Source organism: Psammomys obesus, unplaced genomic scaffold (genome assembly GCF_907164565.1).
Source record: "Psammomys obesus unplaced genomic scaffold, mPsaObe1.curated_primary_1811, whole genome shotgun sequence".
In the NCBI taxonomy this organism is placed as follows: domain Eukaryota; kingdom Metazoa; phylum Chordata; class Mammalia; order Rodentia; family Muridae; genus Psammomys; species Psammomys obesus.
Window position 1 is genome coordinate 17,206,078 of NW_026596051.1, and position 12,817 is coordinate 17,218,894.

The 12,817-nt window shown below is 40.3% G+C and overlaps 1 protein-coding gene across 5 annotated transcripts in view; it reads left to right on the forward strand.

The window, feature by feature from the left end:
* Nsd2 (nuclear receptor binding SET domain protein 2) overlaps window positions 1-12,817 on the forward strand; it is a 74,672-nt gene that overhangs the window by 44,680 nt on the left and 17,175 nt on the right. For 4 of the 5 annotated variants that reach the window (XM_055624019.1, XM_055624022.1, XM_055624020.1 and 1 more), the window contains 4 exons: window positions 139-220; window positions 1,465-1,589; window positions 11,652-11,783; window positions 12,581-12,704. In XM_055624019.1, the coding sequence (XP_055479994.1) occupies window positions 139-220; window positions 1,465-1,589; window positions 11,652-11,783; window positions 12,581-12,704 (463 nt within the window). Of the gene's footprint in view, window positions 1-138; window positions 221-1,464; window positions 1,590-4,079; window positions 9,888-11,651; window positions 11,784-12,580; window positions 12,705-12,817 lie in introns of those variants that run through there. The other variant, XM_055624023.1, reaches the window with a different exon arrangement.

Below are 12,817 nucleotides of genomic sequence, written 5' to 3' on the forward strand. Positions count from 1 at the left end.
TGTGAGGAACACATTTCCAAAGGAAAAATTTTCTATTGTGTAAATTTTCAGCAGCCTGTGTTCATTCACATTAGGAGAATTTTTTCCTTTGTTTTCTTTCTCTTTGTCTGCCCTCCCCCCCCTTTTTTTAAATAACAGAGAGAGACAATCACCGACAAAACGGCCCGAACAAGCTCTTACAAGGCCATAGAGGCAGCCTCCTCGCTCAAGAGCCAGGCAGGTAATGTGGTCAGGCTCCTTCCTGGCTCCTCTGGGTGCCTGGGCGGGTGAGCAGGGCGTCCTGGTCCTGCTCTTGGGGAGCCTCTAGCGTGGGCATCTGAGAGCAACAGGAAAGTGAGAGCAGGACTGGGCAGGAGGGATCTAGGGATGCCTCAGAAGAATCAGTAGTTAAGCTCGTATCAAAATCATGTGGGGAAAAAAAGATCTTGTGGAATTGAAAAATAACTGATTTAATGTGTAAATTGTAAGGATTCAGTCATTGAAATTTTTTACTGATTTTCACTTGACTTCATTATTTTTCAATTTGAAATTTTATCAGAAGAGAAATTTATACCAGAAGTACTTGTTACCATAAATTCTGCCATTCTGATTTAGGCTCCTGATGGTTCATACTTACCAGCCAGTAGTAAAAGTCATGACTAGTTATTTTTATTTCATATGATAAAGAAATCAGTTTAAAGAACTTTCTGTGAAAAACAGCTTAGTTAAGCAATAAAAAGGAAAAGCCAGATCCTTTGACCTATTTGTGAGTGATGCTGTGGAGACAGGAGAACCTGTCCGATAGATTTAGCACAGAAGCTCACCATCTCCAACGGTTGGAGACTGTTTTCTTTGTGCTGCACAAGATGATCAGGTTTTTAAAAATCAGCTATTTTTTAAACAAGCATCTGTGAATGATTGGAAATTTGAACATAGGATCACTGTTTTTAAATATGGAAGTGGTATTGTTGTATTAAAATTTTTATTTTAGAGTTATACTCTAGGCTTTTTATGCATGAAATTATGTGTAGAGTTTGCATCAGATAATTCTCCCAGGGGCCGTGGATCCAGGTGTGGATGGAGCTGCACTGGCCATGGGTTGTTGGTTTGTGGGTGGTGGGATGTGGGATTCGTTGTATAATTTACCTGCCTTTTCTTTTTTTAAAACAGTTTTCCGTGATAAAAAGCTAAGCCCTTAGTGCCAACTAAGGAAACCAGAAGATTTATCTTTAGGATTTTACTGATTGAGGGGTTATTTTAAAGCAATAAGGAGGCAGGAGATTTTGAACTTCAGCTGGGCGGTGGTGGCATACACCTTTAATCCTAGAACTCAGGGAGGCAGAGGCAAGCAGATCACTGTAGTTGGAGGCCAGCCTGGTCTACAGAGTGAGTCCAGGACAGCCAAGGCTACACACAGAAATCCTGTCTTGGAGGGGAAAAAAAAAAAAAAGATTTTAAATTTTATAAAATAAACTTATTTTACAGCAACGAAAAATCTGTCTGATGCTTGCAAACCACTGAAGAAGCGAAATCGGGCTTCTGCAACAGCATCTTCAGCACTTGGGTTTAGCAAAAGTTCATCTCCTTCTGCATCCTTAACTGAGAATGAGGTAAAATAATGATGATAGTGATACCATGGCATTCATATGAAGGCCATTATTTACTGAAGCTGCAATGGGAGTGAAATCCTACTTTAAAAGAATTATATTGGTGTTCTCCTTAGGTATAGATGAGTTTTCAGGTGTTCTTAGCCATCTAAAATTCACAAAACTGAAAAAATAGTGCACTAATTTAGTCTGAGCTCTTTGAATATAAATACATACACGCACATGGTGAATGTGTAAGTGTACATGCATACTTCAGTCTTATTGCCGAGTAATTGTTGTTGCAATCTGTTTTAAAATGGTGTGTTCTGTAAACCTAACTCTTGTTTTCTCACATGAAGGGAAATTCACACTGGTTCTATCAGGACATGCTATGCTGACATTGGCAGCTGTGCACCCACACTGGTGGAATGAAGGGGCTCACAAGCCTGTGGGGAAGCCAAAAGTTTGTTGGTCCTCATGCATTGTGTGTCTCTGGTCTTTTGTTCTGGCATGTCTCAGATGAGAGTGTGGAGGCAAGTTAGAACTATCACTATACTTAACGATTTCTTATAATGTCTTGTGTTTCTGGTCTTAGAAAAATATGATAGCAGAGAAGAAAAGTGGTATTATAACAGGCTGCTGCTGCCATCACCATAACGTGGCATGTAGATGGTGTTACCAAATCTAAAGTCTTTCTTTTTTTTTTTGGTAGTACAGAGGTAGTTTAATTTCTTGATTCTAGTGACTGCCTTTATTGTTCTTACTTTCCATTTTTAATTTCTTGTTATTTTGATCTCTGTAGTTTTTTTTTTTCTTTTTTCTTATTGTAAACTGGAGATTTATTTTCACAGTTTTTATAAGGAGTTGATAACCTTGGTCTTCATTAACAGGATAGTGAAATGGGAACTAGACAGGCCCCTTTCTCCAATTGGATCAAAAGCAGCACTTCTGGTCTGGCCTCTGCCATGGCCCTTAGTAGGGTTGGGTGTGTCCTTGCTGTTTCTTTCTAGTAGTGGATTGCTGGGCCTTCCCTTGCACAATGGTCAGGGACCTGGATGACCTGAGGAACACCCTGGAGAACTCTGTTGCTCACTGGTCTAAACCTGGAGTGTGGTGTGAATCTAGATTGTTCATTTCGTAGGATCTCAGTCACATAGACTAGCTCAGTCATAATCTCATGTGCTCATACTCACGGGACTGGGGCTTGCTTCTGGTTGTTATGTGTAGAAAACTAAGCATTTCTTATATTTGTATACATTCACTTCGTTGCTGAGCTTCTAAAATGTTACTGAAATACAAAAGGGTAGTTTTATATAAAGTACTTTCCATTTTTCCTCTCTTACCCATATTTAGATTAGCATTTTAGAAAATTAAAGATGGTCTACAGTTCCAGTTAACCATACAGTTCCAGGCAATAAAGTTGGACTTTTCATTAATGATTTTTTTTTTTTTTTTTGAGTGCTAGGGTTGAAACCCAGGGATTTGTGAGTCTAGGCAAGTGTTCTATTATTGAGTTACTTTCTAGCTGTATACAAGCTTTAAGTTTTTCTTGATTCACATTTTGATCTGTTTATCCAGTTGGCACTTTACATATGCTGTTGGATATGGGAGAGAAAAAAACATTCAGTTACTGAACTTGTATCCATTATTCTTGATCATCAGTATTGGATGTTGAAGGTGCAAACAGTGAGGATGAACATAGAACAGCAGCTGGTGCCATCTCTGCCCTGGTGCCATGTTTGCCTTAGTAGTTTGAGCATGGCAAGACTAAGATTTTGTAAAAAGACCTAAGTTACAACATCAGAGGTTGATAGATGATTTTTTTTGGATAGATGATTTAAGTACATTTTTATTATGTATGCAATGTGTTGAATTTATATCCCTTCTTATGTTTTGAAGGTGACACATAAATCTCACAGTATCATTATGTTCATTAAATAAAATAGTTCAAATTTCTAGGCCTTCTCTATTAGGCTACTTGTGTGGCTTTATGAATATTCCTTTATAGCTTATTTTATAGAGTTGCACTGTTAATGTAAAAACTTTAGGTGAACAAGTAGATTTATCTAGTATACATCAGCACTGCTGAAGAGTTGTACAGTTCTAAGTGCTTGGTAACACATGAGCTGTGGAGACTGTTGAGTCTGGTTCTGATGTGAAAATTACTGTTTGGGGTCACACTGCCTCCTCACTGTGGGACACTTACGTTTGCATGTTTATGTTTTCTTCCCTTCACCACATTTTATTGAAAGAAAGAGGATTATGTAGGGTTGGTATTACAAGACATTTTAGGACATGTTGTAGTTTAAGTTCTTGAAAAATGTGTATGATAAATTTATATTGGAATAATTATGAATAACATGGTATTACATCACCCCAATGAAGAGATTAAAATGACACACTTGCATGACAAAGGCCTGTGAAGGAATTGATGTGATTTAAGTGTTTTGTAACTTCATTTTTTGTTCCCTTAGTAGAGCAAATTCTTATTTTTTTCGCCTTCACTGGTAACAGCTTTTATGGGAGCCCACATCAGTCAAGTTGGACTTGAACTCAGCCGCCCTGTACTGCACTTAGAATGGTGTAATACCCCAAGATGTCTGCTGCAGGTGGTGCATCATCGTATACACTAAGTGACATTTCTATCACAATCATTTTATGGAAGATGTGTGATAATCTGTTTTTACTGGTATTAATAAACACATACAATGAAGAAAACAGATAACAAATTTTAAGACCAAGGTAAGATACCCAATCAAGGCCATTTAATCAATCACATTCATCTCATAATAGAAACACATTCATATTCTAATGATCAGTCTAAATTTGAAGTTGAGGAAACCCTTCAATTGAGGCTATCCCAGAGCTCTGACAGTGGCACCATATTGAAGGGATTATCCTGTTAAGGCTCACTTTTTCCTCTAATTCATATAACTTACTGAATTTTTATGGAAAAATGTCAGCATCCGTTCCATCCGTAAGAAAGAACAAGCAGGACACATTAAGGGTCTTTTGTCAGATATTTTCATTGTTAATGAAATGTATTAGTATTGTAGATATTAAACCAGTTTTCCCACATTAAAGGCAGGAAGAGTTTTGATTCTGTCCTTTTTTACTTGACAGTTTTACTATGACACTAGACACAGTAGATTTTTAGGGAAAAAAATACCATTTCCAGTATCATTGTGAACCATTCAACTCTTGATCCAGTCACTAATATTGAGAAGATACCATAATCAGGTTATTATGGCAACAACCACATCACCAGTTGCTTTATAGAACATCAGCATCATGTTTTAAACGTTGTGGTCCTGGATGCCCAGCTGGAGCATACCTAGGTGCCCGCATGTTTGCATGGGAGGAAAGGCTCCACTTGCCCTCAGCTCAAGAAACAGAGTTTGTGCACGGGGTGTGTGAATGGTACCCAGGCCGTTCCGCACAGACACCTCAGTGTTGGACCTGTGATGAAAGTTTCTGAGAAGTACTTTTGTTCAAAACCATTAAGTAATGTAACGCATGTAAAACACGTACAGTGCCTGGCACCTTGCAAGGACTCAGTGGTTCACTATTGTGACAGTAATGGTTATTACAATAAAAATAACAAAAATCACCATCATTCCATTTTTATCCAAAAGTATAAATTTTGCTTTGGCATGAAAAATGATCCTCTTGACTGCATCGTGCATGTGCGGATAAAATAAATCCAGGTGTAGCAGAACCCTAGCTCTGTTTGTGTGACACAGTAGGTATTAGACTATGAGGCTACAGTCTCGTAGGTTACTCAGCTGGCTCTGCTCAAATGTAATGAGAGACATAACCTCAGAGAATACCTAATGGAAGCATTCTAAGTTGTACTGTTCTTAAAGGACATGAAAGATCTCAGGTAATTTAAAAATAGAAATCACACAATTAAAAAGTACGCGAAGAAATATGATGGTGTAGAAATGGCCCTGGTTCAAGAAGTGGTTTCTCACAAGTAAAGATACTATCCTGAAAGGTCTTGAGCAAAAATGAAGGGATTTCATTTGAAATGAGAGCATGATGAATTTTGAGTGAGTGCCCAGGAAGTAGCTGGAGGACAGACTCTGTGCTCTGTGGTGGGAAAGTGAGGACTTCAGAACCAGTGGTGACAACCGCAGAGTAGCACAGTTAGTACCTGCTGAGTTCAGAGAATAAAAGGGGAACAAGAGTGGGCATCTTGGAATATTCATCAGCTGGGGAAGACATAACCACCTTGGGGCAAGGGTGGGAGCAGGGTTCTTAGCAGTCTTCAGTGAGTGCAGAGTGTAGGTTTTCCTGCCCCAGAGACTAGTGGTGGTCTCACAGCAAATAAGCAGAGTTCCATGTCAGCTCTTAGCTGAACTCTCCTCAAGGAGGTGTGTAGAAAAGAGACTCTTGTTTAAATCAGTCCAGCAAGAAGCAATAGCTTGTCTGCTGAAAGTACAAAAATTATGTGACAAATTTATTATGCTACAAATTTAACATGGAATTCCTTCATTTTCTATAAAAATGTCTAAAAAAAAGCATTGCTACCTCTCTAGTCTTAGGTCTTTTGAACTGTCCGCTGTTTAGATGAGTTTTGCTTCTGCCACACAAAGAATTATTACCATTTGATCCTATTTGATCTTCCTTCAGAACCACTGTTTGTTCTACATTTGCCTGCAAGGGGAGGTAGCTTTCTTTATAAAACTCAGAGTCTAAAGAGTTGAAGACTTGTGTGAATGTACAAAGGTTTGGATTGTAGCTGTTCCCACAGAGCAGCACCCCAGGGAGCACATGGCCTGGATAAAGACCTGTGCCAGCAGCCAGGTCCTTCGGGTGCTACTCAGCCCTCTCTGTTTGGAAGGACTTCTCCCTCCCTAGCGGCTTTTCTTCAAGGTTGATGAAAGTGAATGTTGTCCTTTTGGTCATGATGCCTTTAACTGTAGTTGTAGCTCAAAACTTTCTTCAGTATTCATATCTATTTACATCTGTTTCCTAACAGAAGACAACTTCAATATTTTTAAGAGGATGTCCTGAAAACCAACAAGAAATCTAAGCATGACAAGGAAATAAAATACCATAAGATCTAAGAGGAAAGGGTCCTTGCTCCATGCATGAGGGCATCCATTCTGTCCACTGCCTCTGAAGAGGTGTAGAGCAGCCTGCTTCTGGCATGGGATGGAAGGCTTTTTAAGTTGGTCTCAGCCAAGTTATATCTAATTCTGGGATTAGTTGAGATAGTTCATGCAAAAGCACCAGAAAACTTAAAACAGGGTTCTCTGGAGCTAGAAGCCAGATGAGGGACAGGACCTTTTCATAAATGAGAGAATATGTCACAAGTAAATAGCAACAAAACCTAACTTGGCAATGATGTGTCTGTGACTCTATGTACTCATCATAGGGTTGAATCTGGAGCCTGTGGGCTGCCTAGATGGTATTGGTGACTAGCACCAATTAAGAGTTTATAACATAAATGCCATATAAGAAAGAAATAAAGATCTTAAGTAAAAATCTCATTTCTCAAAGAAAAAATGATGCCTATGATTTTATAAAATTTAAATGATTAAAGAAAGAGTGCTCCTGAGAAAGGATCTCATAGCCTGGAGTGTGAGGCCTGATCTGGATTTAGTTCTGTCTGTCCTTCAGCACTGGTGTATATTCTATATAAGCTCCTAGTTCACTCAGCTCACTTGAGTAGAATGGGGAACCCTGAGTGAGTGGTTCTTTGCTGACCTCAGTTGTTTTTTGTGGGCCTGAGATGCCCTATGGGGTCATAGCTCCTTTTAGGAAATGTTTGTCCAATGGCAGGTGAACCGTAGGGTCATTAACACTTAGTAAGTTTGTTTTCTTTCTCTGTCACTGATTCTAAGGTACTGTCTGTCTCACATGTATTCAAACATACAGGTTGCTGATCACCTGCTGTTCAAGTGGACTCTTAGGGACCCAAAGGCCCTTTGGATTGTTAAGTGTGCAGCACCTTTTTTAGCATCAGTAAACCCATTATTCCAGTTTTTGAAAAGTTAATTAACAAGGACTGCATTTTATCTTTTAGATGATGAAATCCAAATTGCCTTTTGCTATGGTAAAGCAGAAGGGCTTTCCTAACATGCTTTCAGAGCTTTTATTACTTCTTATTGATAATTATTTAGAAAGCTTTTTTTGGGTTTTGTTTTTGTTTTAAGAAACATTGATTCCTGTATATTTCAGCATTTTTTGGTGACTGAGATTGACTTTGCTCCCTTTAGGTACTGTTTTTATTGTTTTGCTTAGACTATTAGGATTTTTTTCCCTGTTTTTCCTGCCAGTGATGAAAAATGGTCATCTTTAGTATACACGAAAAGTATGTTTGCATTTTTCCTTGTTGAGGAAGGGTAAGGGATGTGCTCTCTGGGGCCTAAATATCAAGGATGTACTCCCAGCAACCTCATGTGTCTCATCTTGTCAGAGTCCTGTGTGCTACATCCACATCCGTATATTTTTTCCTAGCCTCTTAGTTGTTCAGCATTTAACATATAACTCTGGCAGTATGTTGAACATGATAGCATTTTAGGAGTACTTTGCTTTTACAAAACCACTGGGATAGTGAAGTCCTAGTTTTCCTACAGGGACATTGACAGTCACATGAGCTAAGGAAACAGATAGGCTGGAGGGTCTTCTGTTTTCAAGCCCTCCAGGTGAGGACACATGGCCTGTTGCTGCAGCTGGCTGGACTGTGCCTCTGCAACCTACTCCCAAGGGCTCGCTGCTTCTGAGGACACAGCTGGAACATGGTTGAGTCAATAGAACATTTAGAGACTCACGTAATTTTGGAGAAGGGCATACCTTTATGGGAGTATTAGCCATATGGCTAAATGGCGACAGCTCTCACTTGGTCTTTCCTGTCCTCTTAGGCTAACATTATAGAATCTGGCAGAGATTAGGTGACTATGAAGCACAATGACATTCTGTGGACTAAAGGGGTTTTTTTGTTGTTGTTGTTGTTTTGTATTTTTTTCTCTTTCATGCCCTCAGTAACTCATACCTGGCTTTAAATTAGGAATAGCTGGGAGGATTTTAATCTGTACAAACTTTAATAAAAATTATTTTGAATTTTGGGATTTTAGAATGATTGACTTAATTTTAAATTGTCTTAATTCCACTCTTAATACTTCACTGTGATGTTAACTTGGAAGACCTGGTTGAGATTAGTCTTTTAATTTTAGATCATTATATCTACTGAGCACAGGATTCTTATCATTTGTAAATCTAAACCGTCTGTGAACGCACTTCTATACTTCTTCCTTTATGAAAGCATAACTTAAACATGAAAATAATGTTGGTTATAGAAATATTTATTGTTCAAGGTCTGTAATTGTATTTTAAAATGATGTAGTATTCAACTTGTGAAGGGATTTGTTTTGTCAAAAAATTAAAAACTCAATGTGTATCAGCCCACAGAAGGGCAGGGGTCTTACTTTGTGGCCACAGTGGGGTAATTTCAGTTGCATTCTTTGAGCCTTCCTGATGGCCACATAGCTCCTGGCAGTGGGTTGGAAGATGTCTACTGGGTCACATGATGTTTGGTAATGCCATCTTCAAAGTCCCTGTAATAGATGGAGACTGCACTTCCTGCTTCTGGAGGAATGTGTATCTAAGGCAGGTAGGCAACTTCGTACTATCACATACTGAGTAGAGAGTGGAGAAAGTATTTTCAGACTCAAGACAACTTTGTAAAGTCAGGAACTAAGCTGCTTGGAAATCAGTGCTACAAGCCTGACCTTGGTGGACACAGGAAGCCACAGGAAAATTCTTGACAGTCTGTGTCCCATCAATCACTGCATTTTTCTTTTTCCAAATACATCCTGTTGGATATTGAATAGATCATAGATGTTGTAGACTGAGATCTGGGACTATGTTGGGACCATACAGGTGATATGGCACTTCCACAAATGGCATCTCCAAGTAAGCTGTCACCTGGTACACATGGAGGTGGAGCCTGCAGCTGGAGTGAGGCGCACACTTGGCTCTACTTGCAGGTGGTTTGCTGTGCAGAGAGCTGAGGGACCCTCTTGACTGGGTAGGGGTTTCGTCCATCTGTGGGGGAGGATGTGGTTGGTGAAGGCGGACCTTCTACAATCTGTCATGGACTGTGATATTGTAAGGTCTATATTCTGTATGTGGATAACAGACCCAATTAGGAAACGAGCCTTATGTGTGTCGTTAACATTTATATTTCCATTCAAAATATGTATTCGGTGTTTATTTCCTCAAACAGACTTTGTTAATTTAGGAAATATCTCCAAGTGGAAACGTGCTAACTTTCTGTAAATCTTAAATAAAAGGTGCTGTTCCTTCCTCTGACCCAGGACTGGTTTGTGTTTTCTGTCTTTCTTTCCATTTCTTTCTCTTTTTATAGCTTCTAAATTTGTTTCATCCACACTGAGGGAAGAAGTGGGTTGGTGGATGGAGCATGGGCTCTTTTCATGGATGCTGTGCCAAACATCCTTTCGGTCTCAGTGCCTTCATTAGTCAGATGGGCCAGCCTTGTGGCTATGGGAGCTATGCGGCCACTGATTCCTGAGGCCCTGGGCTTCCCTAGGCCTTACTCATCTCATCTCAGACGTGCTCAGATTCCACCTGTGAGCCTCATAGCTGATGGACATACTAAATTTGGAGTTTGAATTCTGAGCATTTCAAATTGCCTCTTTCTGGATATTGATGTTAAAGAAGTGGGAGGTGAGCTGATGGGCGAGGGATTGGCAGTGGGCCCTATAGTTCCAGCTAGTCAGCCTCCTATTTGACAGACCTTATGATGTGACACTAATCTAGTGTTCTTCATGCTTTTTCCATCTGCCCGCAAAAGGTGAGAAAATTATATTAAAAGGCCTTCCCCCCTTCATTACATTCTTGTTGCTAGATTTGTCTAGTAAGACTAGAACGGGATCACACAAAGCCTGTCTGTTGCTCCAGTGGCTCATCAGAGCCACAGGAGTCCTTGGTAATTTATCCCACTTTAACAGGAGTGGAAATCAGAAACATGCCTGTTTTTCTCATTGCTCCCAATAATTTCACTGAGATAAATCTGGGGAAAGCTCATCAGTAAGGCTGCAGAATCAATGGGCCAGAGTCCCTGGTGAGTTTGTTTTTGTTTTTTAATATGGCCTCATTACAATGTCTAGCTTTGTGTTCACTGGCAAATAGCAAGCCTGTAGCATAATTACTTGTGGTTATTGAAGTAAACAAGAAACATAGTTAATACTTCTTTTTGCTTTGTTTTAGCTCAAAAATCCAGTTCTCAACACTTACTAAGATCAATAACACTTAACTAAGATCATTTAAGCACTTGAATTTGATAGATGAAGGATTTTGTTTTACCCATTTAAATGTTTATTGCTAGCACTTTTCAAGTGAGGACAGGATGGTTTGTGTAGCAAGGATGAGCTTGTAGCTAGATCATAACCTCTATTCAGTGGAAGGAATCCAGTAAAAATAGGGGCTTTCATCTGCACACACACACTGCATTTCTCCTGTCTGTTCCAGTGCTAACAAGACAGGGAGAAAGTATTCTTTGCCTTTCTCTGAGGCAGAGTAAATGAGCTGGGGCAAATTAGCAGTGAGGGGAGAGACAAGGCAGTAAGGCCGCAGTGCGAGTCGGTGACTCTGCTGATCAGCTTCAGCAGTGCAGCCTGCTTCTGGAAAGAAGAGCAGTGTCCTCCTCAGTAGAGTGAAATACACTTGTCTTTTTCACAACTTCACCGTTTTTTTTTTTTTTCTTTCTTTTTTTTAATTCATGTGTTATTTGGGTCTGAACACACTGTGTGAGAAAGGGCAAGAATATTAATCTCAGAACTCAGTTTACTTAGCAGAGTTAATAGGATTTTCACAAGTTGCTCTATTTAAAGGAATACATCTTATGTACATTTGTATATTAAATATTGAGTAGAATAAGGTCCAGTTCTGAAGTTTTCTATGCAGCTTTTACAAGTTTTGTTACTTCCAAGCCAGTAATAATGTGTATCCACACCACATCACTGGATGGTAGGGCAGGAAGTGGGCTGTGTCCAAAGGATACAGCCACCTTTTTTCTGTGGCTAGTGAACTGTCGTCCACCTCCTTCATCTTCAGGTCTCAGACAGCCCAGGAGATGAACCTTCAGAGTCTCCGTATGAAAGTGCAGATGAAACACAGACCGAAGCATCCATCTCATCTAAAAAGTCTGAAAGAGGAGTAGCTGCCAAAAAGGAGTACGTGTGTCAGGTGAGGGGTAGGCGATGCCTAATGTATTGGTGAAGTCCAGGACAGCAGAGTGAGTTTCCAGCATCATCTTTTCCCAGATTTCTCTTTTGCCCCGTTACTACTCAGGGATACCTCTTTGGAAGAGTTAGACTGCCATCACAATTCTGGTATTAAGCTGCCTAACTTAACATTATGTAGTACTCTCAGATGGGACATGTTTCATGTACAGCACCGTTGCTGTTTATTTAGTTCATTGGATAGGACAGTCATGGGCTAGGATGGTGTGACCGGACCTAAATCCCTACAGTGGTATTGCCTGGGTCAGTATCCTACCTGTGCTGGACGTTGGGTTGGTGATTTTAAGAAAGCAACTCACCTTTTTGTGCCTTAGTCCCCGCACCATTGTGAGGTGCAGTCGGTGGCTGTTGGTGTGGGACTGCGGATTTCTCTGTTCATAGTTGGAAAATGGCTGACAGTTGGCTCCATTGCTGCCAACGGTGGAAGGATGGCTGGTTTATGATGAAAATATGCTATGGGTCTTGGGGTTTTGTTTAGTTTCCTTTGTTTTTGACATTCACATCTGATCTAAAACATCTGGAATGAATCCTTCAGGGTTTTGGTCTTTTGTTTCCTTAGCCCTTGCTGAGAGACTAACTAACATTTTTATGTAACTTAAACTGGCTGCAGTCTGGGATCCTGCTGGGCGTCTCACTGTGTGGTTGTGTTCATTTGCATGCCACGGTTGAAATCAAATTGTCACCGGTGGTGAGGATAAGGCCAGCTGGGTGTGGGCTCATGCTGCCCTCTGTTCCCCACAGTTGTGTGAGAAGACAGGCAGTCTCTTGTTGTGTGAGGGCCCCTGCTGTGGGGCGTTCCACCTAGCCTGCCTTGGACTTTCCCGAAGACCAGAAGGAAGATTCACCTGCACTGAATGTACCTCAGGTAAGTTTCAGCTTCTAAAGCTGGGGCTTGTGTGTAGAGGCCAGCGCTGCTTGTTTCTTCTGTGCTTCCTCAAATGGTGTCTGAGACATTTGGCAGAGAAAAAGCCCCACACA